At 42.7% G+C, this 25,383-nt stretch overlaps 1 protein-coding gene across 1 annotated transcript in view; it reads right to left on the bottom strand.

Annotated features, from left to right (window-relative positions):
• dusp22a (dual specificity phosphatase 22a) overlaps positions 1-25,170 on the bottom strand; it is a 114,248-nt gene extending 89,078 nt beyond the window's left edge. Inside the window, exons 1-3 of the mRNA XM_048606126.1 lie at positions 24,926-25,170; positions 12,507-12,540; positions 3,610-3,692 (exon numbers count right to left, since the gene is read on the bottom strand). Of these exons, the coding sequence (XP_048462083.1) occupies positions 3,610-3,692; positions 12,507-12,540; positions 24,926-24,946 (138 nt within the window). The 5' untranslated portion in view covers positions 24,947-25,170. The remainder of the gene's footprint in view (positions 1-3,609; positions 3,693-12,506; positions 12,541-24,925) is intronic.
• Between the last annotated feature and the right edge of the window lie 213 nt (positions 25,171-25,383).

Raw genomic sequence — 25,383 nt, 5'->3', positions numbered from 1 at the left:
CAATCATTGCTGATTTTGGGAGTTTGCTGTGTGAAAATTGGTTGCTGTGTTTTCTATCTTTGCAACAGTGCTATCTATTATCGCTTCACTATCAAGGCAAAAACCCATTATGAAATTCTGGGTTCAAATCCTGCCACGGCAGATGGTGGAATTTGAATTCAATAAAAATCTGAAATTAAGAGTCCAACGGTTGAGCATGAAACCATCATCAATTATCAGAAAAAACCAAACTGGTTTGTAATTGTCAAGGAAACTGTTCTCCTTACCAGTCTGGCCTACATCTAACTCCAGAACAACAATGTGGTTTTCCCTTAACTGCCCCCAGGGCAATTAGGGATGGGCAATAAATGTTGGCTTAGCCAGCAACGTCCATCTCCCATGAATTTTTTTTTTAAAAAAGTCTTTGAAAGCTATTCATTGTCTGTAAAATACTATGAAAATGCAAAATGCTAAATAAATGCAAAAGTCTCTTGTGGTTGTTGTGACATCGTTCTTTTCAGGCAAGTTCTGGGCTCTGCAACTTTGAAACACTGAGAAGCAAGTCCAGGTCTGTGGCATCAATATCACAATCTGTAGAGAGGAAAGAAAAGTCACTGTGGAAATTCATTCCCCTCCCAGAAGTGGCTGCTGGAATTTGTCACACTGCTCAGGCTCAGAAATTTCTCCTGTCTTGGCCGATCCTGGTCAGAGCCACGTTTTGTGATTCTTTTGTGATTCCAACTTAATTCGAGGCTCCGTGAATGTAAAAGAAGGGAACTCTGAGCTGCAGTGTGATCGCCTACATTATAACGTACATTAATGATATATATAAGTGGAGCCACTAGGGAGTCACTGGGCAGTTCACTTTAAGAGACAAAATGGCATGACAGAACCAAGTGTTGACAGAAGAGAATCAAAGTTGGGGCAGAAAACAGCTTCCTCTTGACCCATTTAGCGAAAAGAAAATTGCTTGCTCTAATGATGTGCTAAGATTACATTTAAAACAGCATGGAAATTCTATACTTGAAACTTTATTGGCTTGTGGTAAGTCATTGTCAAGAGTAGAATTCCTCAAAATAGTGAAATCTGTCTCATGCTTGCAGCCAATATTAAATCACAGACAAAACATCCAGTCAATGCTGACTTGCACAGTCTATTGGATTTTCCCAATCTTGTATTATAAATGGGACCTATTTAACTCTCATTAAACCGTCTAGAACTGAAGTGAATTGCACATGGCCTGAACCTAAGGCTCGAGACATATCCAACCCTCCTCATGAACATCTATGTGACAACCTAAATCCAATTACTTTTATGAAAAGCCCCACATACTACCCGGTACATCAACATAACTGACACTCAGTCTAAAGCATAAATCACCTGCTTTACAGCTCATTTAAATTCAATCTCTTTTTCTTCTGTGCTCACACATGTCTTTATTTTCAGCTTCTTGCGGTATCTCAAATGTTCCATTGCTTATTAAAACTAAAATTAAACCATTTTTTTCCATTTATAGGTACTTACATTGAACAACCGTTCCCTACTTTACAAAGTCATCACACAACTTTTTTTAAATTTGCAAGAAATTGATCGGCTTTAGTGTTTCCTTTAATACCTTCTTTCAGAACGTAACTGAATACATGGGAGACATATTCATTTGTACATTTGGAATCAGAGGCCCAACTGCAGTGAATGCCATTACTCACTAACTTGGGACCTTACTGTCAGATTTAACCATTAGTCTTGGATGTCCTGGGAAAATGCTTATGAGCATTGCTGAACTTGATAACCTCTCAAAACCAGGAGATACCAATCATCATTTTCATATAGAACGGCTGCCTGTCTATTTTTATAATTTTGATATTTTAACAAGTGGCAGATACTCTCAAAATGCATATTTTTTCGAAGTGGTAATTACAGTGACTTTTTCCTCCCCCATGAATTTTTCTATGTGCACAATACTATACCCGTTGGTTGGCAGTTTGGGTATAAGATTAAGAAGGGTTCAAAGATAAAAAGGTTAAGAAGAGAGGGAAGGGGCTGACAGGCAGATGGTGGACAGACAGATAGAAAAGAGGATGGAGGATACAGACGGAATCGAAAGAGACAGAGAAAGAGAGAGCTGGAAGACAGAGAGGTAGAACAGCAAGAGAAAGTGTGAAATGGAGACAGGATGGAGAGGCTTAGGGGAGAGAGGAGAGAGTTGCGGGAGAACGTGCCTGCTTACTTCGAAAGAAACCTATTATGTTTTTCCTATGTACTACATTGTACAATCTAATCTATTACAAATCTATTAATCTAAATTCAATTTAGTTGCTCTAACATGTGCACTGAAGCATGATGTTGTGCACTGGAAACTGTCAGACCACCCAGCTGATGTGCCCTCTGGTGTGTCAAGACTAGATGAGAAAATTGTGTGGACAGAGTCCTAATTGAACTGTTTATACCAGCTTGATTCAAATCAATTTACTTCTGCATTTGCTTTTGACCAGCATCAGGAAGTGAGCAGTTTTGCTCCAATCAAATGTTGCTGCAAATTAATTTGCATCCTTTTTATTGTCCACTTGATTCAAAACAGCTGCATTTCAGAAAACCTTAGACAGGTCTTTAAAAACTTAAAACCGTGTGGTTCTCAACTGATGTGCAATAAATACATCACAAGCAATTTGATGCTAGGGTGGTAAGCTGTGCTTATAAAACAGCCCACGAGTTGTATACCATAAAGAAATGGCAGTTGTACTGGAATTTAGCCTCCTTCAACAAGTAGGGACCCCAAGTCCAAATTAGCAACCAACTAAATATCTTAATGTCTTTTCATACTACTTGTAAGCTAGAACATTAAAAATAGAAAGGCAATGGGGAAAGAACAGGGGAGAGGGATTAACTGGATAGGTCTTTCAAAGAGCCGGCATGGTTATGATGGGCCAAACAGCCTCCCACTGCACTGTATCACACTCTGACTCTTTGGGCACAGCCTATTTGTACACAGCAAGTTCCCACAAAAAATGTGATAATGACCAGATAATATTTTTAGTAATATCAAATAAAAGATTGATATTGGCCAGGACGCCAAGAGTAATTCTTCTGCTGTTCTTCAAGAATGCCATGAGAGCTTTTGAATCCATCTAATGCCCAATCCTAAAGACAGTCACTTCAACACTGCAGCATTCTCTCAGGGCCACAATAGAGATCCAGCCTCAAGTCTTGTCAGCCTTTGTACTCAAGCTGCTGGAGTGGCACTTAAAACAACAACCTTCTGAGTCAACAAGGTGCAGGGCTGGATGAACACAGCAGGCCAAGCAGCATCATAGGAGCAGAGAGGCTACACCTACGCTCGGTTCGCAATAAACAACTGCACCTCCCAGTCGCGAACCATTTCAACTCCCCCTCCCATTCCTCAGACGACATGTCCATCCTGGGCCTCCTGCAGTGCCACAACGATGCCACCCGAAGGTTGCAGGAACAGCAACTCATATTCAAATCCCCAATCAACCTTCTGAGTCAGAAGTTAGACAGCGTCCCACCAAACCACAGTTAACACTTGTCCAAATCCCACCTTCACATTGACGAAAGTAAATTATCATTGGACAAACATAACTGTTGCAGCTCTTGCTAAGTTGTGGTGCTTACCTCAAGTACAGGCTTGGCATTGTGGCAGACAGACAAGACATGGGAAACTCCATTTTTTACCAGGTTATCTTTGTCCTGGGAGTCTGTGGGTGACAGCAAATACAAAAACCACATTCATAGTGACTAAACACCCACATGAGTATAATAATGTGCAAAGAATAATAGTGAATTTCAATTTTGCATATCAAATTCTACAATGTGGGATGTGGGTTGCATTACAATTAGGGAAAGCATCCTTCAAGTTATAAACATTCTATGAAAATTAAGTGTTAACTCATTTCACAGTTTGCAGTAAATGGAATGAGCCAAGATCAAAACAGGCAATAAAACCGAAACACAAACACTGGAAATCTCAAAAATAGAACTGAAAATGCTGGAAATACACAATGAATTGATGACCTTTGAAGGTATGTGTTTTGGGTGGGACCCTTTGTCAAAATGAAACATCCAACTTAATCAGTGTCAGAGGACAATGGGGCTGCAGACAAGTCTTCCTGCTCCTCCTTGTATATTAGCAAAGTGCGCCAAAAATAAATCACAGCGAGAAGGGATTCCTATTCTCCTGAGCGTTTGCACAGAAGGCAACAACATTGTTTGTTCCAGGAGTCTCCTGAGCTAATTGTTTACATGGCTCCATTTCATTAATAAATGAAGATTATCGCATAGTGAAAACAGTGAGAAATGATTCGAGCACAAGAGAACAGTGCGACCCTTAACTCCAACCTCTGTGCAATGCAGCTGCAACACTGTTGCTGTCATTTTCAAAGCAGACATGAAAGAAATGATTTTCTTTTCCTCTATGTCTCTCTGCTCCTCTCCTGATGCCACTGCCTTTGGCCAGGGTACAATTCTGAGAGAATGAAACACTCTCTCTCAATATGTAATGAGGGACTGGCTTAACCATGAGGACCAACTCAGTGGAGCTAAAACCTAACAACCTGGGGGCATCTGATGGTGATCAGGAGCAGGAACTCAGGCTGGTTTTATTTTCCTCTTATAAGACCATAAGGCATTGGAGCAGAAGTAGGCCATTCAGCCCATCAAGTTTGCTTCAACATTCAATTGGATCTTGGCTAATCTGATAATCCTCTACTCCACTTTCCTGCCTTTTCTCTGTTACCTTTGATTCCCTTACTGATTAAAAATCGATCTCAATTGTGAATTTACTGAATGACTGAGCTTTGACAGCCCTCTACAGAGAATTCCACTACCCTCTGAGAGAAAAATATTCCTCCCCATCTCTGACTTAAATGGACGACTCCTTACTTTGAGATTATGCCCTCTGGTCCTAGACTCTCTCACAAGGAAAAACAACCTTACTGCATCTACCCTGGTCAAGGCCCCTAAGAATCTTAGACATTTCAATAAGGTCTCTTCCCATTCTTCTAAACACCACTGATTATAGGACCAACCTCTGCTCATAAGAAAATCCTTCCACACCTGGGATCAGCCTCATGGATCTTCTCTGGGCTGCCTCCAGTGTCAATGTATCTTTTCTTAGATAAGGGAACCAAAACTTTTCACAGTATTCCAGCTGTTGTCTGACTAGAGTCTCTTGCCTAGCTCAGGATCTCTGTGGCCTACAGCAAAATCCAAACAATTTTAAACAAAACATCTTTATTGTGAAAAGAAATGCTGGAACATCTCAAAATGCAGGTTCATAATTCCTTGTGTATACAGAATTAAGAGCTGATCCTACTGAAATAGTTAGAACAATTAAGGGATTTAATGGTATAGAGATAGATAAAGAAACTACATAGTTATTATTAGTTAAACAACTACATCATTATTTAAGTGATTTATGCTGTAAATAAAACATGACAGTGATGTGTATAGCCCCGAATTTTGTTTCTATTACTTAGTATGTGTTTTTATATTGATTATGAGGACCTATTGATCAACTGGAATATTTGATCAACTGGCATACTCCTGGTCATACAGGTGCCAGTTAATAAAAAGTTTGCTGTATTTCCTACAGTGGGGGAGTCCATAACCAACAGACATACCCTCAACAGTAGAGTTAGGCCATTAAAGGATGAGATCATTTCGCACTTCTTCACATGGAGGGTGGCGAAAATCTGGAACTCGACAAGCTGTGAGGCTGAAGGTCATACAGAAATTTGATAGATTTTTGTCAGGTAATGGTATGAAAGGATATCAGACCAAAGCAGGTAAATGGGACAAATGAACCCCAAGCTAACTGAATGACAGAACAGGGTGCAGAGCTGAATGGCCCACTGTACTTTAGGGAGTGATAGCAAACAGAAAGTTGGCAAAGTAACATAATGTGGAGTCAAATAGGGTTGAGCTCTGATTAACATCCTGTTGTTTAAAGCTGACAGTTACACAATAACACTAAATATACACACAGGAAGTACTGAAAACCTCACAGGACAAGTGGTGAGCTTTCAAAGTGAAATACAGCTAAACAGGGAGCCTCTGCCATCTGTCTGCACGGATTTCTCCTCAAAGTAATTACTACTTGCATTTAGCACTTTATTCTGAGGTCTCCCACTAGAGGAAGTAAATCCAGTAAAGATTATTTATCAATGAAATGTGGAAGGTGACAAAGTCTGATCTAAAATTAGACATGGCGACCAAATATTTTATTTGTGTATAAAATGAGGGGATGAATTGTTCACCATGAGCCTGGTAGTAGATTAGTGTGGGGTACTGTAGCATAGAGGTGATATTCCTGCCCTAATAACCTGCGGACATGAATTCAAATCCCACTATGGTAACCAGGAAATTAATTCACCAAATCTTACATTTAAAAACTGAAGCATTAATCATGGTCTACCTTCAAGCATAGCACACATGAACAAATGCAAGTTAAAAATTAGTATCAATAATGGGAACCATGAGCTAACTGACGGTCATGAAAATCTGGTTCACTAATGTCCATTTACAGAGGGAAATCTGCCCTCTTTCCGAGACCCATAGGAGCATGATTGACTCTTAACTGCCCTTTGTAAAAGCCAGAAAGCCATACAATAGAAATGCTGACGGACAATAAATGATGGTCTCACCAGCATCCACATGAATCAAGAAATTTTAAATAATCCATTTATTTTATGGAGCTAGAGCAGATTGTGCTACCATGACTTAGGGCCAGTACAGAAAGATTACTGTAGAGTTTCGCGTATTGTTTCTTGAATTACAGACAGAATACAGAACAGAATTCTTTTATTCATTCACAGGGTGAGGGCATCACTGGCTAGGCCAGCATTCAACTGCTCATCCCTAATTGGCCATAGGACACTTGAGAGTCAACCATATTGCTGTCAGTCTACACGGGCACATGTCGGCCATGGCAAGCAAAGATGGCAGCTCCTTTCCCTAGAGGACATTTGTGAATCAGATGGGTTTTTCTAACACTTGTCAATGACTTCGTGGTTATCATTAGGCTCTTAATTCCAGATTTTTATAGATTTCAAATTACACAAACTGCAGGATTCGACAGGTCCCCAGAGTCTCTGGATTAATAGTCTGGTGATAATAGCACTGGGCCGTTGCCTTCTCAACATAAGGCTGTTTGGTCCATTGTACAAGTTCTGGCTCTTTGAAAGTACTATCCGATCAGTCTTGCTCCCCCATTCAGTCATTATCGCCCTGCAAAACCTGCCCCTTCAAGCACTTATCCAATTGCCTTGTGAAAGTTATCACTGAATGTGATTTCAATCATGAGTTTTAGGCAGTATGTCAGATCATAAAAATCTGCTGCTTAAAAAATAATGCCTTTAAGTCACTCCTGCTATTTTTGACTTCTCTTCAAGGGTCCTACCATCAGTAGATTCACTATTCCAACATGTGTGATGTGCTTCTCTCTTTAAATCATCCCAGTACCCTCCAATGGAGCACATCTATCACTCTGTGCATCATTCTGATAGAGCCCCAGACTGTGATAGTTATCAAAATATGCAGCACTTCAAAACTTTATTGTCATAGAATCATAGATCTGTACAGCACAGAAACAAACCGCCCAGTCCAACCCATCCATGCCAACCAGATTTCCTATATTAACCTAGTCCCATTTGCTAACATTTGGCCTCTAAACATATCCCTCTAAACATTTCCTATTCATGTACCCAACCTTTTGGGTTAAAAGATGCCTTTTAAATGCTGTATTTGCACCCGCCTCCACCACTTCCTCTGGCAGCTCGTTCCAGACACGCATCATCCTCTGCGTGAAAAAGTTACCCTGAAAGTCCTTTTTAAATCTTTCCCCTCTTGCCTTAAACCTATGCTTTTTAGTTCTGGACTCATCTATCCCTAGGAAAAAGACCTGGGCTATTCACTCTATCTATGCCCCTCATGATTTTATAAACCTCAGCCTCTGATGCTCCAGGGAAAATAGCCCCAGCCTATTCAGACTATCCCTATAACTCAAGCCCTCCAATCCCAGCAACATCCTTGTAAATCTTTTGTGCACCCTTTCAAGTTTCACAACATCTTTCCTATAGCAGAGACCAGAACTGAACACAGTCTCCCGAAAGTCCATCATAGTTTCATCTTGATGGTTTAGCTCAAGTACCCCCTAACAGAGGTCTGACAGAAAATACAGTATTTGCTGCTGATTTACAGATTTGTCAAATATACACCTCTTCAAGTAAGTTCACCACAACGTTTTTCTGCTTTTAAATTAATATTATTTTATTCTGAATTCATGTTGCCTGCAAAATTTACAGCTTTTTTTTGTAGCAATACAAACTTTTTAAAACTCTCCAGTCATACAGAGTTGTCTGAAAACACAAAAGCTTCTTTAGTCTGTCTCCTTAGCATTTCTCCAAAACAGAGACTGGATGCATGCCATAGCAGAAGAATTAGGCATCCAAATCTTTTTAGCTGGATTAACAAACTGTCCAGTCTTCTGCAGCTCATAACAAATAAGCATTGAAAAATACTTGAAAGATATGTAGATTGCTGCTCTATGCACATTATTACATAGAATGTAAAACATAATTTATATTGCTCCTTCTGCTCTACTTCATATGATGGGACATGGGAGTCACTGGCTGGCCAGCATTTATTGTTGCCCTTGAGAAGTTGGTGGTGACCAGCCTTCTTGAACCGCTGCAGTCCACATCCTGTAAGTAGACCTGCAATGCCGTTAAAGGAGGAAATTCCAGGCTTATGACCCAACGACACTAAAGGAATGGCGAAAAATTTCCTAGTCAGGATGGTGAGTGGCTATGAGGGGAACTTGCAGGAAGCTATTTTCCCAGGTATCTGCTGCCCTCGTTTTCATTGATTGATTGATTTTGTCACATGTACCAAAATACAGTGAAAAACTTTGTTTATGAGCGGTACAGGTAGATCAAAGCAAACAAAGGATGTATAGATCAAAAAGACTTAGAGGCATACAGGTTACATTATTTGAGGCTAGAGTCCATTCAACAGTCTGAAAACGGCCAGAAAAAAGTTGTTCCTGAACCTGCTTGGGCTTCTTCTGTATCTTCTGCCTGACAGAAGAGGTCACAGGAGATCATTACCAGGGTGCGATGGGTCTTTGATGATGTTGGCTGCCTTTCCATGGCAGCAAGACCTGTAAATAGAATCCATGAATGGAAGGTTGGCTTCCGTGATGGTCTGGGCTGTGCACACAACCTTCTGTAGTTTCTTACGGTCCTGGGCAGAGCAGTTGCCATACCAGGGTGTTATACACCCAGACAGTATGCTTTCAATGTGCATCTGTAGAAGTTGGTGAGGGACCTAATGGACATGCCAAATTTCCTGAGCTGCCTGAGGAAGAGGCGTTGTTGTGCCTTCTTGACCATCGCATTTACATGGGAAGTCCAGGGCAGATCGTCGGTTATTGTCACTCGAAGGAACTTGATCTTTTCACTCTCTCAACCTCAGTTCCATTAATGTAGATGGGGGTGTGTTCTCCTCCTTTCCTTCTGAAGTCGATGATCAGTTATTTAGTTTCGCTGAATTCAAGAGACAGATTGTTTTCTTGTACCACATCACCAAGCCATCTATCTGCCTTCTGTATTTTGACACATCGTTGTTAGATATCCATCCTACTATGGTGGTGTCATCAGCAAATTTGTAGATGGCATTCACTTGGAATTTGGCAACACAGTCGTATGTGTACAGGGAGTGCAGTAGGGGGCTGAGGACACATCCTTGGGTGGGGGAGGGCTCCAGTGTTGAGTATCATTGTGGAGGAGATGCAGTTACCTATCCTCACTGATTGCAGCCTATGGGACAGAAAGCGGAGGATCCAGCTGCAGAGGGCGGATCAGTCTGGATCTCAAAACTGTGTGACCTTGTTCTTGACTCTGCCCCTTGCAACTGGATCGTCAGCTTTCTAACCCATACCTTCTAGATGGTAGTGGCCATGGGTTTGGAAGGTGCTGTCAAAGGAAATTGGTGAATTTCTGCAGTGCATTTTGTAGATAGTACACACTGATGCTACTGAGTGTCAGTCGTGGAGGGAGTAAATATTTATAGATGTGACACTGATCCAGCAAGCTGCTTTGTTCTGAACAACATTAAGCTTCTTGAGTGTTGTCGAAGCTGCACCTATGTAGGCAAGTGAGGTGTATTCCATCACCCTTGAGGCTTGTCCTTTGTAGATGGTGGGTAGGCTTTGGGGAGTCAGGAGGTGAGTTACTCCATGCAAGATTCTTAGCCTCTGACCTGCTTTTGTAGCCAGTGTATTTACGTAACTAGTCCAGTTCAGTTTCTGGTCAATGGTAACCCCAGTGTGTTGACAGTGAGGGATTCAGTGATGGTCGTGCCATTGGATGTCAACAGGCAATAAATAACTTATCCACTATTGGAGACAGTCATTGCCTGGCACTTATAATCCTATCAGCATTATCTTCTAATCTTTTCCCTGGATACCTATCTTGCTTCCCCTTAAATGCTCCTACACTATCCACCTAATCCACTCCATTCATTGTCAATTTCCACAATCTCACCAGTCTTTCAGTAAAGGAGTTTCTCCTGAATTCCTTTTAGGATTTATTAGTTTAATTTAACAGTGCATCTACTTTAACCTAACATTTAGGGCACTTAGAGTGGGGCAATTTTTCCACTTACCCCAAGAAACGTCAGAAGGAACCATTATAACGCTCAGCAAACATTATAAATGGAAATTAAACTTCCAGGTTGAAATTGACATTAATTATCAGTGAGTTATTATTTCTCCTGGCTGTGGTGTGAGTGACAGGTAAAGAGGAGTCATCAATACTGTCATCGACAATCAGGGGGAGTAATGTTCTTACACATAGGTTATTGGAAAATTAGATGCTTTGCCATAGAAAGTGGTTGAAGCAGAGTTAGTTTCAAGGGAAGACTGAGTAACTACTTGATGCAAAAAGAAGAATCATGGTGAGTCGAAGGGAGTTGGGCACAGCTATTAGTTTTGGATTGCTCCAGCAAAAAGCAGACTCAGACATGATGGGGCAAACGGCCTAGGAGCTTCCATGGGTCTATGGAATGAAATTCTATTAACTTGCAAAACAGTTACTGACCATTGTATTTTAAAGCAGGTGACAGCTTTGTTCTAATCAGTATGGAGCTGGAGGAACACAGCAGGCCAGGCAGCATCAGAGGAGCAGGAAGGTTGACGTTTCGGGTCAGGACCCTTCTTCAGAAATGGGGAGAGGGAAGGGAGTTCAGAAATAAAGAGAGAGAGGAGGGGTGGGGCTGGCGAAGGTAGGTGGGATGGTGATAGGTGAGTGCAGGTAGGGAGTGGTGGGGATTGGTCAATGGGATGGGTGGGGTGGATAGGTGGGACAGAAGATGGACAGGTTGTGTCAGGTCAAGGAGGCAGGGATCAGAGGGAGGGTTGGACACAGGATGAGGCTGGGGGTGGGGAGATTTTAAAGCTGGTGAAATCCATGTTTAGGCCACCAGGCCGTAGGCTGCTGTCCCCTTTATGAGGTGTTGAGTTTGTGGGTGGTGTCGTTGTACACTGGAGGAGGCTCAAGATGGACATGTCACCCAAGGCGTGGGATGGGGAGTTAAAATGGTTGGCGACTGGAAGGTGTTGTCATTTCTCACGTACAGAGTGCAGATGTTCTACGAAACGGTCTCCGAGTCTACGCTTGATCTCACTGATGTACAGGAGGCAAACTGGGAGCAGAGAATACAGTAGACCATGTTGACCGATATGTAGGTCTGATATGGAAGGTTTGGTTTGTGCCTTGAATGGAGATGCGGGGGGAGGTGTAGGGGCAGATGTAGCACTTCCTGCGGTTGCAGGCAAAGGTGCCATGGGTGGTGGCGCTAGTGGGGAGTGTGGAGCGGACAAGGGAGTTGCGGAGAGCGCGGTCGCTACGAAAGGCAGATAGAGGTGGGGAGGGAAATGTCTCTTTGGCTGTGGGGTCGGACTGTAGGTGGCGGAAGTGGCGGAGAATGATATGTTGGATACAGAGGTTGGTGGGGTGATATGTGAGGACAAGAGGGATTCTGTCTTTATTTTAGTTGGGGGAGAGGGGATGTGAGGGCAGAAGTGTGGGAAATGCAAGAGATGCGGTTGAGGGCACTTTCGATCACTGGAGGGGAAAAGTTGCGGTCCTTGAAATAGGAGGACATTTGGGATATGTAGGAGTGGAGTGCCCCATTTTGAGAACAGACGCAGCAGAGGCGGAGGAATTGGGAGTAGAGGATTGCATTCTAGCTGGAGGGTGGGTACACCTGGACTACACCTCCTCTCACCCACCCGAAACGTCAACTTTTCTGCTCCTCTGGTGTCGCCTACCCTGCTGTGTTCTTCCAGCTCCACATTGTGTTGTCTCTGTCTCCAGCATCTGCAGTTCTTGCTATCTCTGAGCTTTGTTCTAATGGTGGGCAAAAGAATTTAATGAACTGATAATGCAGTTTCAATCCATGGTGATGATGATTACAAGCCTCTACAGTTAAGAAATGATAACCACACTTACCTCTAATATTTCCAAGATAGAGGCCATCTAAAACCTAGTAAGAGAAGAAAACATTTTTATTAAATCAAGAATACATTTTCCAGATCCTAGCTGCACACTGACGATGAGTTCAGTGATACCAGTAAGTTAATTTCTCAGCAAGTTCAGCTTCTGCACTGCATAGCAAGTTCTTCCTTCAAAAATAAGATTGATGTGCAATGTAGTGTGTTTTCAGGCTTACAGAGAGACACATGGCACTAGCTTTGATTAACCAGTCTGCGCTTTGTTAATGAATCCCAGCAGAGACAGTGTCACTGGTTAAATGCTGGTTGGCAGTAGGTGGAATGAAGGACCAGCTCTCAGTATCTATTCCCACTTGTCAGAAGGCAGCTTCCACAAAAGGTGAATTTACATACGGATCAGATGAATGAAGCATCGGGTTCAGCAATGATTTCCTATGTGGACAAACATGCCAATGATTATTTACTTGAGGCACCAAATGGGTGCTGGCAGCTTCAGATGAAGGTGTGTGACTTTAAGGGGAATTTGGGGGTGATGACCTTCCCACGTACCCGCTTGGGCAACAGAGGTTATGAGTTTGGGAGGCACTGTTAGAGAAGCCTTGGTGAGTCACTGCAGAGCATCCTTTGGACACTGCACTCTGCAGCCATAGAGCACTGGTAATGGATGAGTGGGTGTATAAGGAAGTAGATGAGCTGCAAATCAAGCAGGCTGCTTTAAGCAGAATGGCATGGAACGTCTGGAGATTTGCTAGTGCTACACCGATACAGACAACTGAAATTCACTTGAAATTAAAATAGAAATCCCATCACTGGGAAGAGCAGAATTTCTTCAAAGTGAGCATATCTGGTAGAGAAATGGGAGTGAATTAAACACAAAAAAAGGCAAAACGTGGACGGTGGAAATCAGAAACAAACACAGAGAATGCTGGAGAAACTCAGCAGGTCTGGCAACATCTGTGGAGATAGAAACAGATCTAACATTTCGAGTCTGGAATTACTCTTCCTCAGAACTTCTAACTTGAAACGTTAACTCTGTTTCTCTCTCCACACATGCTGCCAGACCTGCTGAGTTTCTCCAGCAATTTTAAGTGCTTGCTTGTGAAAGTCTCTTGACTGCATTACTCAATTCATCATTTGCATTTCTTTGATGATAGAATGGTTCAAGGTTTGTATCACAGAACACTACTAACAAAGATTGAGAAAGTGTAGATGAGAGAGCAAAGGTTTTGGTTAGGTTAGACCATTCAATTTCAATTTTAAAATTTTAACAACTTTGTTGTTAGAGGCGGAATTGTTGGGAGTGAGAAAGGTAGTGTGTTCTTAAGCTTGAGCATAGCTACTACAATGCACAAGATACAGCCGACTCAAAACAGGATCAGTAACTGAAGAATGTGGAATCTACATTCAAGGATGGTTCTGTACAAAGACACAGCTTCTCACTGCACAGTACTTTCTTTAGATCACTACCATCCAAAAGTCACATTCCTCACATCTGCTCTACATCAGAAACATTGACATAATTCTTAAAGGCATATCACAACAAAGCTGGGACTAAGGTGTTTTACACAAGTGATCCAAACAGTCCTTACTTAGGAGGTGAAGCATGAAACATGGGATATTGGTGACTTCAGAGAAAACAGCCCTTAGAAACAGCTTTCTAAGTCATGGTTTCCAGTTGGTTTACTTAAATTTTTTCCTATGCCTATCCTAATCAATGGCTGCCTGCTGCTGACAATTCACAGCCGCAGGAACTCTCAGCAATCACTCTACATCTGGATATTAAGATATTTCATATGCAGCCTACATACCTCAACAGCTGCTCACATCTATGGCTTTTGTCAAATTTCACAGATTTGGCTCTTTTGTGACTGGTTTGACATGGATAAGAACCAGATACAATTGGCTGAACTAATCCTTTACACATTAAATAACTTTTATACCTTTAAGGACAGAATGTCCTGATTCATCGTAAAACATTTACGAAGGTAACTGCTTCAGCTTAAATGGAGGAATGACAGGGGGATTGGTTTTAGCATCAGTACTTACATGTAATTTACTCACTCCTCTGTATGTCACACTCTGAGCAAGTCTCACAGTATCGTCTACTGCAGGACCCCACCATGGAGACAAGGGTATGTATTTTCAATCTGGGGTCAGGAACTTAATACCTGGAACACTTCTGAGTCCCAACCCCACAACAAGTTTGCAAATTTACAGAACTCCCAATTGAGCGAGAGGCCAACTCAGCATCTGATTTATGGAACTGACTCTGAAAGCAATGCTCAATAGCAAACAACAGGTATTACAGGGCATGCCATTGTCTTGCTGATCAGATCAGACACGAGGACAAACATTAAGCAGCATCACAGTGCAAATAAATAGACAAACAGGCAATCCATAAAGTACCACTCCACTCAAATGATAACCACTTTGTGTCATTAATTGAGCTCCTAGGTTTGAATAACACTTTTTGCGTCCAATACTTTAATCCAATGGCAACAGTGGCTCCCTGCAGTGTTCCCGACAAGTACTAATGAGCCCCAGCCTGTTTACTCTTCCCGTTTGGCTGGATTTTTTGATCACCACATTCTGGTTTCACGTCAAAAGCAAATGCAACAATTTACTGGGCCAGAGACGGACACGTAAAACATGTGTAATTACATGACTAGGGTGAGCTTCTAATGGAGGATCCCACCATCAATTTGGGTTTGTTGGGGCCTTGCAAAGCTCAGAAAGCCACATACTCTGGAAGGTACACAGTTGAGAACTCTCGCGGAAACAAGAGCAGGACTGCAAGGTTTGTTGTCTATGGTCGCAGATCGATTGGATGATTAGACAACGGAAACCCTTGCAGTTCACAGATGTTGCTAGTGGTTCCAAAGCAGTTCCAAAGGAGACATGAGGGCCATCCACTCCAGGGAATGGCTGTGAAGCCCATTGTCCTGGTACCGGGCGGTCTTCATTTGTAAGGAATCTGTCGAACTCTTTTGGAATGAGGGCAGAGAACATTGGTCACATCCTTGAATCACCCATGCATTCCAGACCGCAAAAAGACACCCTTGACCCACACTTTGTGGTCACTTTATAACAACCGTGGGTAAGAGGTTGCCACCGGATTGATTTGGTGCCATGCCTCGCTGCATAAGGTAGCAATCTTTGGTGACTGCTTCTCAGCACAGCATCAGGCATCCCTGGCATTGTCTCTCAGAAATCAGGAGGTAGGTTTGTCCACATCCTGAAGCTGCATTGACTTTTGCTCTGCTTTCTCCGAATTGCTGCCTCCTGGTCACCCTCTCCCTCTGGTGCTCCATGCTACTGCCGTTGTGGCCTCAGGAGTTAACAAGTGAAAGTCCTCTTCTGTTGCATCCTCTCCTCCCGCTCCCAAGTTTGTAGGAATATTGGGTGTACATGTCCCATGGGTGTTCCACTGAAGGAAACGTGTGAGAAAGGTAATCCGCAATGTGAGTCCATGGATTTCATCCATTCTGGTGTTGAGCACAAAAGTTTTATACTTCTCTCATTCTTCACAGCCAAAACTCTATCTACTCCACACTTAGCCTCTTCCCATTTGGATCAACACTTCTGCCAGTTGTAGGTAAGGTTTTTTTTTGATACAGCCAGTAACAGTGTGCATGTGAGCTATGATTTGTAATCCATGACCCTGCACCCTCTGCCATCGCCTTCCCCTTGGTCCCCATCACCTTTGATCTTCCTAACGACACTTTGTGTCTTCCGTATGTAACCCCTGAACTTCCCGTCATCACCCTAGAACCTTTCATCATGCAGATGGACATGCCATCTCCCCTCAATGTGCCAAAATCCAACCCATCATTATTCCTCCTATAATCTAGGCCCTGTGATCTGCTGTATAAATCATCTGTGATGAAGCTGACAAACTCATTGGAATGATGACATGATTGGAAGTGTTGGGCACCAGTTGGCATTGTGCCTGAGGTGGGTGGTAGAATTTGTTAGATTCAGCAGTACCAGGGAGAGGTATCTGGAGAATGGCAGATTGAATGGAGGGTGGGAACCATCCAAGGTGAATCAGGAATGAAAAAAGGGTTCAGGTGGGGCCATGGACAAAACCAAGAGGGTTTTGGGGGGTAAACAGCAGGTGGGCTCAGGGCACAGAACAGTGGAACTAGGCTCTGAAGGAGGACAATGGGTGGGATTGGGGTGTATAAGTGCTCAGTGGGAACAGTCTTGATTCTGATGGTGGTGCGGGAACTGTCAACGAAGATACGTTAAATGGAGGGCAAAGTTAATACTGTCCATATTTGAGTCAAAAATCAAGATACTGGCTGGCAGAAGGAATGCTCAGTCACGAGACAGTTTGATTTGTTAATGGGACAGTGCAAGTCTGAATATTTGAAGATTTGAAGATATGTGGCTCCCCGGTGATATTGATTTAATCTTGAAGGTTTGGAAAGTTTTAAGATAATGAGTATATATTCCAGGTCAGCACCCGCAACAGTACAGCATGAACTCTGACCTGTCATGTGACACCACTAATCTTACTTTTCACACCATCATAATTTTCAAATTCCATCTCCCACACAATTAATTCATCTTGTACACCATGCTTCCCATCTCATGAAATTCATCCCTATGACAGAACTCTATCAGTATTAAATATTTACAGTAATCCTGGCCTCATGTTCAGTCTTAATCCATAGAACCAGATGTGAAGCCCTGCATTTAGCTAACCAGGAGTAACACTATGCACTCTTGCTACGTCTCCCAGTTGAAAACTAGAGTTGGTGCTCACAGTCTTTTTCTAGATTGATATTTAGGTTTCTTTTCGACCCCAATGAAGTAATAACTCTGAGGAAGAAAGAGGGAAGAAAGAAAGAGGACCACGGAATCTATAAAGAATGCTCTTTTGGTCTTAGAAAAATAATGGATGAGGTTGTGACAAAATCTACCTGCTCAAGTGAGTCAGTTCCAAGGTGAATCTGTAAGTAAGCTTAATGTATATGTGTGTTAGCATAGCAGTGAGCAAACAGAGTGTGTCAAAGAGTGGACACTGAGTATGCACGTGTTAGTGTGAATAAGCATCTCTGGATTGTGACAAATGCTCACTCACTCACTACATGAGTATGTTGGTGATTAATCATTTTCAATAAATTAATACAGCAGATTCATTAGGAAGCAGTTCCAATTTATGTCATTGCTAAATGTGAAGGAAATAGTTTTGTGTTACAAGATCGTTTTGCCTAATTTATTTCAACATTCATTGTGTGCTATCACTTGTAACGTATTAAATATGTCAGAGGCATGTAAACTTCCTTTTACCATTCCATACATTTCATAGTAAGGCCAACATGGATTCAACTGAGTCAAATGAATTAATGTGTCAAAATGAGACCATCATTCTGTTATTATATTTGGCATCCTTTTAATGTCAATTTTCTCCTTTAAAATCCTCTAGTCCACATTTATAATGGAAGCTATCTGTAGAAGATGTCGTTGCTGTAATTACAATGAACTGACAGTAGCTGAACTGTAGTCCCTTAGTTTGTGTCTACCAACCCCCTATCTTCTAAATACCTCTTGTCTACATCCCTAACTTATCACAAGTTCCTCCATTTAAAGGTTAATATAAAACCAGAATATTAAATTTAAGTAGGGACTAAATTCTATTTGCACATCCTAGTCCCTATCCTCTAATTACACTTGGTGCAGTGTTAAAAAGTGTGACAACAATGCAATGTTGCAGAAAGTAAATGTCTTTCATCTAGCATCGAAGGACATAACCGCACAGTCCATAGATTTTTGAACTGAAAGTTTTTATTTAATTCCACAGCTAAACAAGGTGTAGTTTTGTGGTTATACTGTGTAACACCTATGGCACACACTAGGGCTTCCTATCAATACAGTGAACGACGGGTCATGTTGCACATCACAGGAACATAGTAGTAACCTAACAGATGTCAAACCATCACTTCCATAAATTGACACCTCACTCCTTCAGGAGCACAGCAGCTAGAGTTGAATTTACACTATATATTTACCCATTCGGCATGCTAGGTTCTGCAGCAACGTGTAATACATCATTAGCTCCCAGCATGGTATCTGAAGCTCAGACTGGGAGAGGTGGATAATGATGTTAAAAATGATCCGAATTTTCCAAACTGAACAGGAGTATCAAATATCAGGCTTTCTCAATACTATCCTGGCAGTTCCCATTTATAACTCTCCACAAACATGAGTTGATCGAAACCTTTGCTGCCTAATTCTCACCAAGTCCTCCTCACCCATCACTCTTGTGCTCACTGCTTTACAGTAATGCCTAGTTCAGCAATATCTTGACTTTAAAATTCCCACCCTGATTTCAAATCCCTCCATGACTCCACTTCTCACTATCTTTGTAATCTTCTCCGGCTCCAACAACATCCTGCACTCTCGGTGCTCCTCTAACCTTTGGCCAAGCTTTGATTATGTTCCCGTGAAGCCCTTTGGAAACATTTCAACAGTGCCATGAAAATATTATAGTTCTTGACTCTCATGCTGTTTCAGGTTTGCTGGTCTCAGTCAGAGCAGTAGCTTGGGAACTACAATTATCCCTGCTCTCCTGGTCAAGCCCTGCTACTCTGTGCCTCTGGGAAGGTGCCAACTGGTAACGAAGTTGTATGTCGCCACCAGAGTCTAATAGCACCTGTGATTTGGGTTAATGCCCAATGAATGGCCATGTCTGAGGAGCCACTGGTTGCTGTGGTAATGCACTCCAGTGAACAGTGCATCTTTGAGACAAGGAGAGGGAAAGAAGCACTTTTCCCTCAACATGCAGGAGCTCTATACCCTGTGAAACGGACATTTCTGGTCTAATGCTTCAGCAACTCCTAGAACATGCAATGCAAGTCTGACCATAAACTGACCTTTACAAAGAAATGCATTTAGCTTGCCAGACTATCTCAGATAAACACTTGCCAAGAAATAAGATGTTTGCAGTCAGCTTTTATTCAAAGTAACATTTTACATGTCCTGGGTGGGCTTTCAATCATTATAAATGCTCTGGGTTTTATTCTTGGGCGGTATGGTCCTATGTGCAAGGTGTGCAACCAACCACACACTGATAGCAAGTATCATAGTTAGTACATTGTGATAGCTACAGGATTTAAACTAGGATCCCGGGCCTCTATTTTAATGTCACTGATTTGAAAAATGACCTGTCTGGCCAGTTTATAGGTGAAGTTTAACGAATGTTTCGTGCTTGCTGTGTGTAAGTTCTGCCTGCTGCCATCAAACAAAAACTATCTGCTCCCAACTGCTAATGTCAAGAAACATATCAGTCCTGGTTCAGGTGGTAAATCAAGAATCCAGTTGCGTTTATAGGACACCTGTCACAACGGAATGCCCCAAAGTGCTTTATGTTCGCCAAAGTATTTTTGAAGTGTAGTCAGATTTGAAACCTACTAGTCTCGCCTCTCAATCAGAGATTGTGCATGCAGATCTCACATCAGGTTATTCAGTAAATAATCTAGACTGACACTCCTGTCAGGTACTGAGGGACTTCTGCATTAACAGAGGAGTCATCTTTCCAATTAGACACTAAATCAATATCCTTCAGTCTTCCTCAGTGTCCCAAAGTGAAATGATATCTTTTTAAGCACTATCATATCTTTCCAGGAATGCCCAATGAATGGCCATGTCTGAGCAGCCGCTGGTTGCTGTGGTAATGAACTCCAGTGAACGGTGCACCTTTGAGACAAGGGGAGGGAAAGAAGCACTTTTCCCTCAACATGCACGAGCTCTATACCCTGTGAAACGGACACTTCCAGCCTAATGCTTCAGCTACTCTGAGAACGTGCAATGGCAGTCTGACCATAAACTGACTGCAATTTTTCAGCTGCAATATAATTAGCAGCTTGTTCAAATTCAGCACAAGAGATCTTGTGGCAAATATCCACACCTCTGAGTCAGAAGCTACGGGTTCAAATCCTACTGCAGGACTGGTGGATAAGGAATGTGTATTCATAACACTGCCCTACTGATTGATACTCAATCTCCAAATCCTTCCATCATACACCAATGGCAAGTGGTAAGAATGGGAGAGATTCTTGTTCAGCCATGTGATGGAAAGACCATTGAAGCATCGAACACAGCTCCAAACTACAACATATATTTGAAAGGGCATGTTGCCCATGCCACAAATTCAACATATCATCACTGTCTTCGTGTTCTATGCCTCGAGATGTAAAATCAACTGTAGTATTTGTCTTTCTCCAGTTAAACTGCTTTGCCAGGTTAAATGGCATATGTTTCTGCACACTCCACTCCTCTATTCCAGCGTAGGTGGGGACATACAGTCATGGACTCACGCGGCATGGAAACAGACCCTTCGGTTCAATCAGTCCATGCCAAACATAATCCCAAACTAAACTAGTTTCACTTGCCTGCACCTGGCCCATATCCCTCCAAACCTTTCCTATTCATGAACTTATCTAAGTGACTTTTAAACATTGTAACTGTGCCCACATTCATGTACAAAAAGGATGGGTTGCACCTAAACTGATACCCTTGCAGGGAGGTTTGCCAGAGCCAGTAGGATTTAAACTAGAATAGCTGGGGGGAGGGTGGGGGGGGTTGGCGGTGTGGTGGGGGTGGTGGGGGGGGGGAGGGGGTGGGAACTGGTGCAGTACATCAGCAATGTGAGAAGATGGTCCAGGTTAATAGGATGAACAAGGCAGGACTATAAAAAGTATATCAAGTGAGACAGAAGGGAAAAATAATAAAAAGGTGCTGAAGGACAGAATAGACTGTACAGCCAAAATTAAAGTTCTTTATACAAATGCACAGAGTGTAAGGAACAAATTAAATGAGCTGCAGGCTCAGATTCAGAATGGAAACTATGGTGTAGTAACCATTACAGAGAGATGGTTGCGGGTTGGTCAGGACTGTGAACTAAACATATCAGCTTTTAAGCTTTACAGAAGGGATACAGAAAAGGGCAGAAGAGATGCAGTAACATTACTGATTAGAAATAGAATCACTTCTATGGTGAATGAGAATGTAATGAGGGGAATGAGGAAACATTAAGGAACTAAATCCACAACAGGCGTCATACACAGATCACCTGGTAGCAGCTCAGAAGAACTAGATTGTATGAATGTTGAAATTAGGCAACTATGAAAAGGCAGAGCAATAGTAATCAGGGATATTGTCAATGACCACGGGGAAATGGCATGGGATGAAGGAAAGCATAGTGGCTCAGTGGTTAGCACTGCTGCCTCACAGTGCCAGGTACTGGTTTTGATTCCATCCTGTGTGGAGTTTGCACATTCTCCCCGTGTCTGTGTGAGTTTCCTCCAGGTGCTCCGGTTTCCACCCACAGTCCAAAGATGTGCAGGTCAGGTGCATTGGCCATGGAAAATGCAGGCTAACAGGGAGAAATAGGGTGGGGGGGGGTGGGTCTGGGTAGAATGCTCTTCAGAGGGTCAGTGTGGGCTTAATAGGCCAAATGGCCTGCTTCCACACTGTAGGGATTCTATTAAAAAAAACACTGCTATTTAAGAAGAGTCACAGAGGGAAACCAGGGAATTACAGACAAATTACCCTGACATTTATGGTGGGGATATTGTTGGGAGTCTATTATCAAGGATAGAGTAACTGATCATCTCGATAAATTTCAGTTAATTAGGGAGAGTCAGCGTGGATTCATGAACAGTAGGTCACACCTGACAAACCTGGTAGAGTTTTTCGAACAGGTGGGAAAGGTGGTTGACAGAGGTAGGTATGTTGTTTATATGGACTTCAAGAAAGCTTTTGATCGAGTACCACACACAAGAGACTGTTAACTAAGGTTGAAGGTCACAGAACTGAGGGCAAATTACAGACATAGATAGAAAATTAGTTGAATGACGTGAAACAGAGTGTTGGAATAATGGGTAAGTACTCAAATTGGCAGTAGGTGACTAGTTGTGTTGGGGCCTCAATTATTCACAATATTCATTAACGTCTTGTAGAATGGCATAAAAAGTCAATATTCAAATTTGCTGACAATACAAAATTGGGCAGTATGTAGATAGTGTTGATGGCAACATAAAAATACAACAAAATATTGATAGATTTAGTGAATAGGCAAAGCAGATGGATTTTAATATGAGCAAGTGTAAGGATATCTATTTCAAACCAGAAAGGGATCGGTCAGGGTTTTTTTTAGAAGGCACAAAGTTAAATTCACTGGGTGTCCAACACAATTTGCAGGTTCTGGCGCATAGCTCTTTAACATGCCATGAACAGTTGCAGAAAATAGTCAAGAAGGCTAATGGAATGCTGGCCTGCATAGCTAAAGGGCTGGAGTATTAAGATGCAAACATTATGCTGCAGTAATAAAAACACCTAGTTGGATCCCATTTAAAGTACTGTGAGCAGATCTGGGCCTTAGCTGTTAGGTGGGAATTCCCAATATTTTGACCCAGTGCCAGTCACAGATTGGTGACATGCTTCCAGATCAAAATAATGCAATGATTTAAAAGGAAATTTGCAGTTGATGGTGTTCAGTTGGGCCTGCTGCCCTTGTCCATCCAGATTGGAATCATCACAAATTTTGGAGATGCTGTCAAAGAAGCTTTGGTGTAGTGTGTCTTGTAGATGATAATATTCTGCTGCCACAGACTGTCAATGGTGGAGATGGTACGACCAAGGACAAAACGCCAAACAAGCAGGCTACTTTGTCTTTGATGGGGTTGAACATGTTGGGTTTCATTGGAAAGATGCTCATCCAGGCAAGTGGGGATTATTTCTTCACACTCCTGGCTTGTGCCTTGTAGATAGTAGAAAAGGCTTTGGAAGACAGGAAGTGTATTTGTCACTCTAGAATGCCCAGCCTCTGACCTGCTCTTGCAGCCACATTATTTACATATGGTTGGTCCAGTTCAGTTTCTGATCAATCAATCTTTCATACGATCAAGTCTACAAGCAACCCCATGCTTTATTCCAAAGCACAGTATGACACTAATTACAGAAGTGTTACCATGCAGAAGGAGGCCAATCAGCCCATCATGTCTGCGCCAGCTCTTCAAATGAGCATCATTACTCATTGAAATATGTCGATTTTCTATTAACTTATATTCCATACCTAATGTCACTGGGCTGATAAAATGTGGACCTGTTAAAGTTTGGAAGAGTTGTTACTGCACTCACTGTAAGTATCCCATGGCCTGAGTACATGGAGATATATTTAAACAGACCAAGCTCCCAGAATAGCCTGCCGCAAGAACAACTGCCAAGTTGCCTGCTGAGACCAGACGCAGCACCACAATGCTGTGCTAACTTCCAAATACATTCACTGAAGAAATGCTAACAGCGTTTTTGAACAACTAAATAACTGCATATCTTCTGTGCATGAGAAGAGCACAGAATAGCAAGGCCAGTACACTTTTTTTAGAAAGGTTGGCACGAATCACTTCACCTCGTTTTGTTTTGAGGAGAATATAAACCACAAGAGCATGCCTCTCTTAAGGTCAGAAGTCAAACAATACCAGTTTAGAGTCCAACAGGTTTATTTGAAAACTTGTCTGACCTTGTCCAACACCGCCATCTCCACAGCATTTTTCTTTTTAAGACAGGTGGGTGTTTATACACACATTTCTGAGGGAAGGGGAGTGGGGTAGAAATCGGGAAGAAGTAACACAGTTGGAAGGATTTAAATTGAAGGACAGCGTGCTGTGGACAAGACGCGTGCATTTCCCCCGATTGATACCAGTCTGAGTGTCCTTGCTGTCCACAGGGGGTCGTATTTAACTCACGACCCTCGTTGGGCACTGATGAAAAATGCAGGTCCCTTGGGCCAAATGGATAAAGGAGTTCAGCCACGGCGAGGGCAGTCTTCTCCCTCGCCTCATCCCTTAAAATACATCAGTGGTTTCAAGAGTAACCTCTCCTGTGAACCCTGTGTTTTATTTTTGTTGGTTGCCACAACAAACCCATTCCGAGGCAACGCTGGATGAACAACATGTTAGCTTTCTGTCTGGGACTTGAGGGTGGAGTTCAGTCCCAAAGCAGGGACAGCAAATCCTGACTTTAGGGGCTATTCAACTCTCCGTTCACCACCCCAACCCCCTCACAAAGATTATTTCGACCGACGATCAGAAACTGTTGTTTGCACGTTTGAGTTTAGTGGGTGGGGGCGGATGGTGAGGGTGCAGTTGGTGAACTTTTACGAGGCTCCCTCAAGCGGTATTTAACACGTAGCGGAGACACCCTGCTCACTTCCGATCAAAATGCCCTGATGTTTTGAGAATGTCAGCCTTGCTGTCACTACATCGGTGGGAAACGCGAGCTGCCCAAAGGCACAGTCTGCAATTTCATCGAGAAATCCAATCGATTTCAGCAAGCTGCAAAGATCTGCCTCTCCAAATCTCTCTCCCTCGGCAACACTGTCAACACACACGCCCCACGTCTACCACATACCTTACTCATTCCAGTGCCCATGGCTCACAGACTCAGGCTTTAACAGGACCTGCGGTTCGAAAATAAGATTATCAAGGGCGCCACCGACTTCGGTACAGAGGGAACCCGGCGCTGAGCGGTGCAGGGCTAGTTTCTTTACTGAAGCGCTTGAGACCTGTGCCGGGGTGAACTCGGATTTGCAACGTGCCACCCGGTTTTCTTTGAGCTGGAGCTGGAATTCCAATCTGCTTCCGCACTCCCTGGAAAATACATCAGCGCGGTGACATCACCGCTAGGTGTCTCCAACTTCAATTAAAGGGGACACAACATGACTTTCATCCTCTTCCCCACCCCACTGCTTTTCACTCATTCCTGCCCTTCACCCCCTCAGCTAGGCCAATTCCCTTCTCCCAACAGCCCCCCTCCCCCGCCCACACTGCTTCTGTACTTCCTTGCAACCTGCTGCTACATCTCCTAAA

Source organism: Rhincodon typus, chromosome 15 (genome assembly GCF_021869965.1).
Source record: "Rhincodon typus isolate 14 chromosome 15, sRhiTyp1.1, whole genome shotgun sequence".
Lineage (NCBI taxonomy): Eukaryota > Metazoa > Chordata > Chondrichthyes > Orectolobiformes > Rhincodontidae > Rhincodon > Rhincodon typus.
The sequence above is the reverse complement of the archived record's forward strand: the minus strand, read 5'-3'. Positions and strand labels throughout refer to the sequence as shown.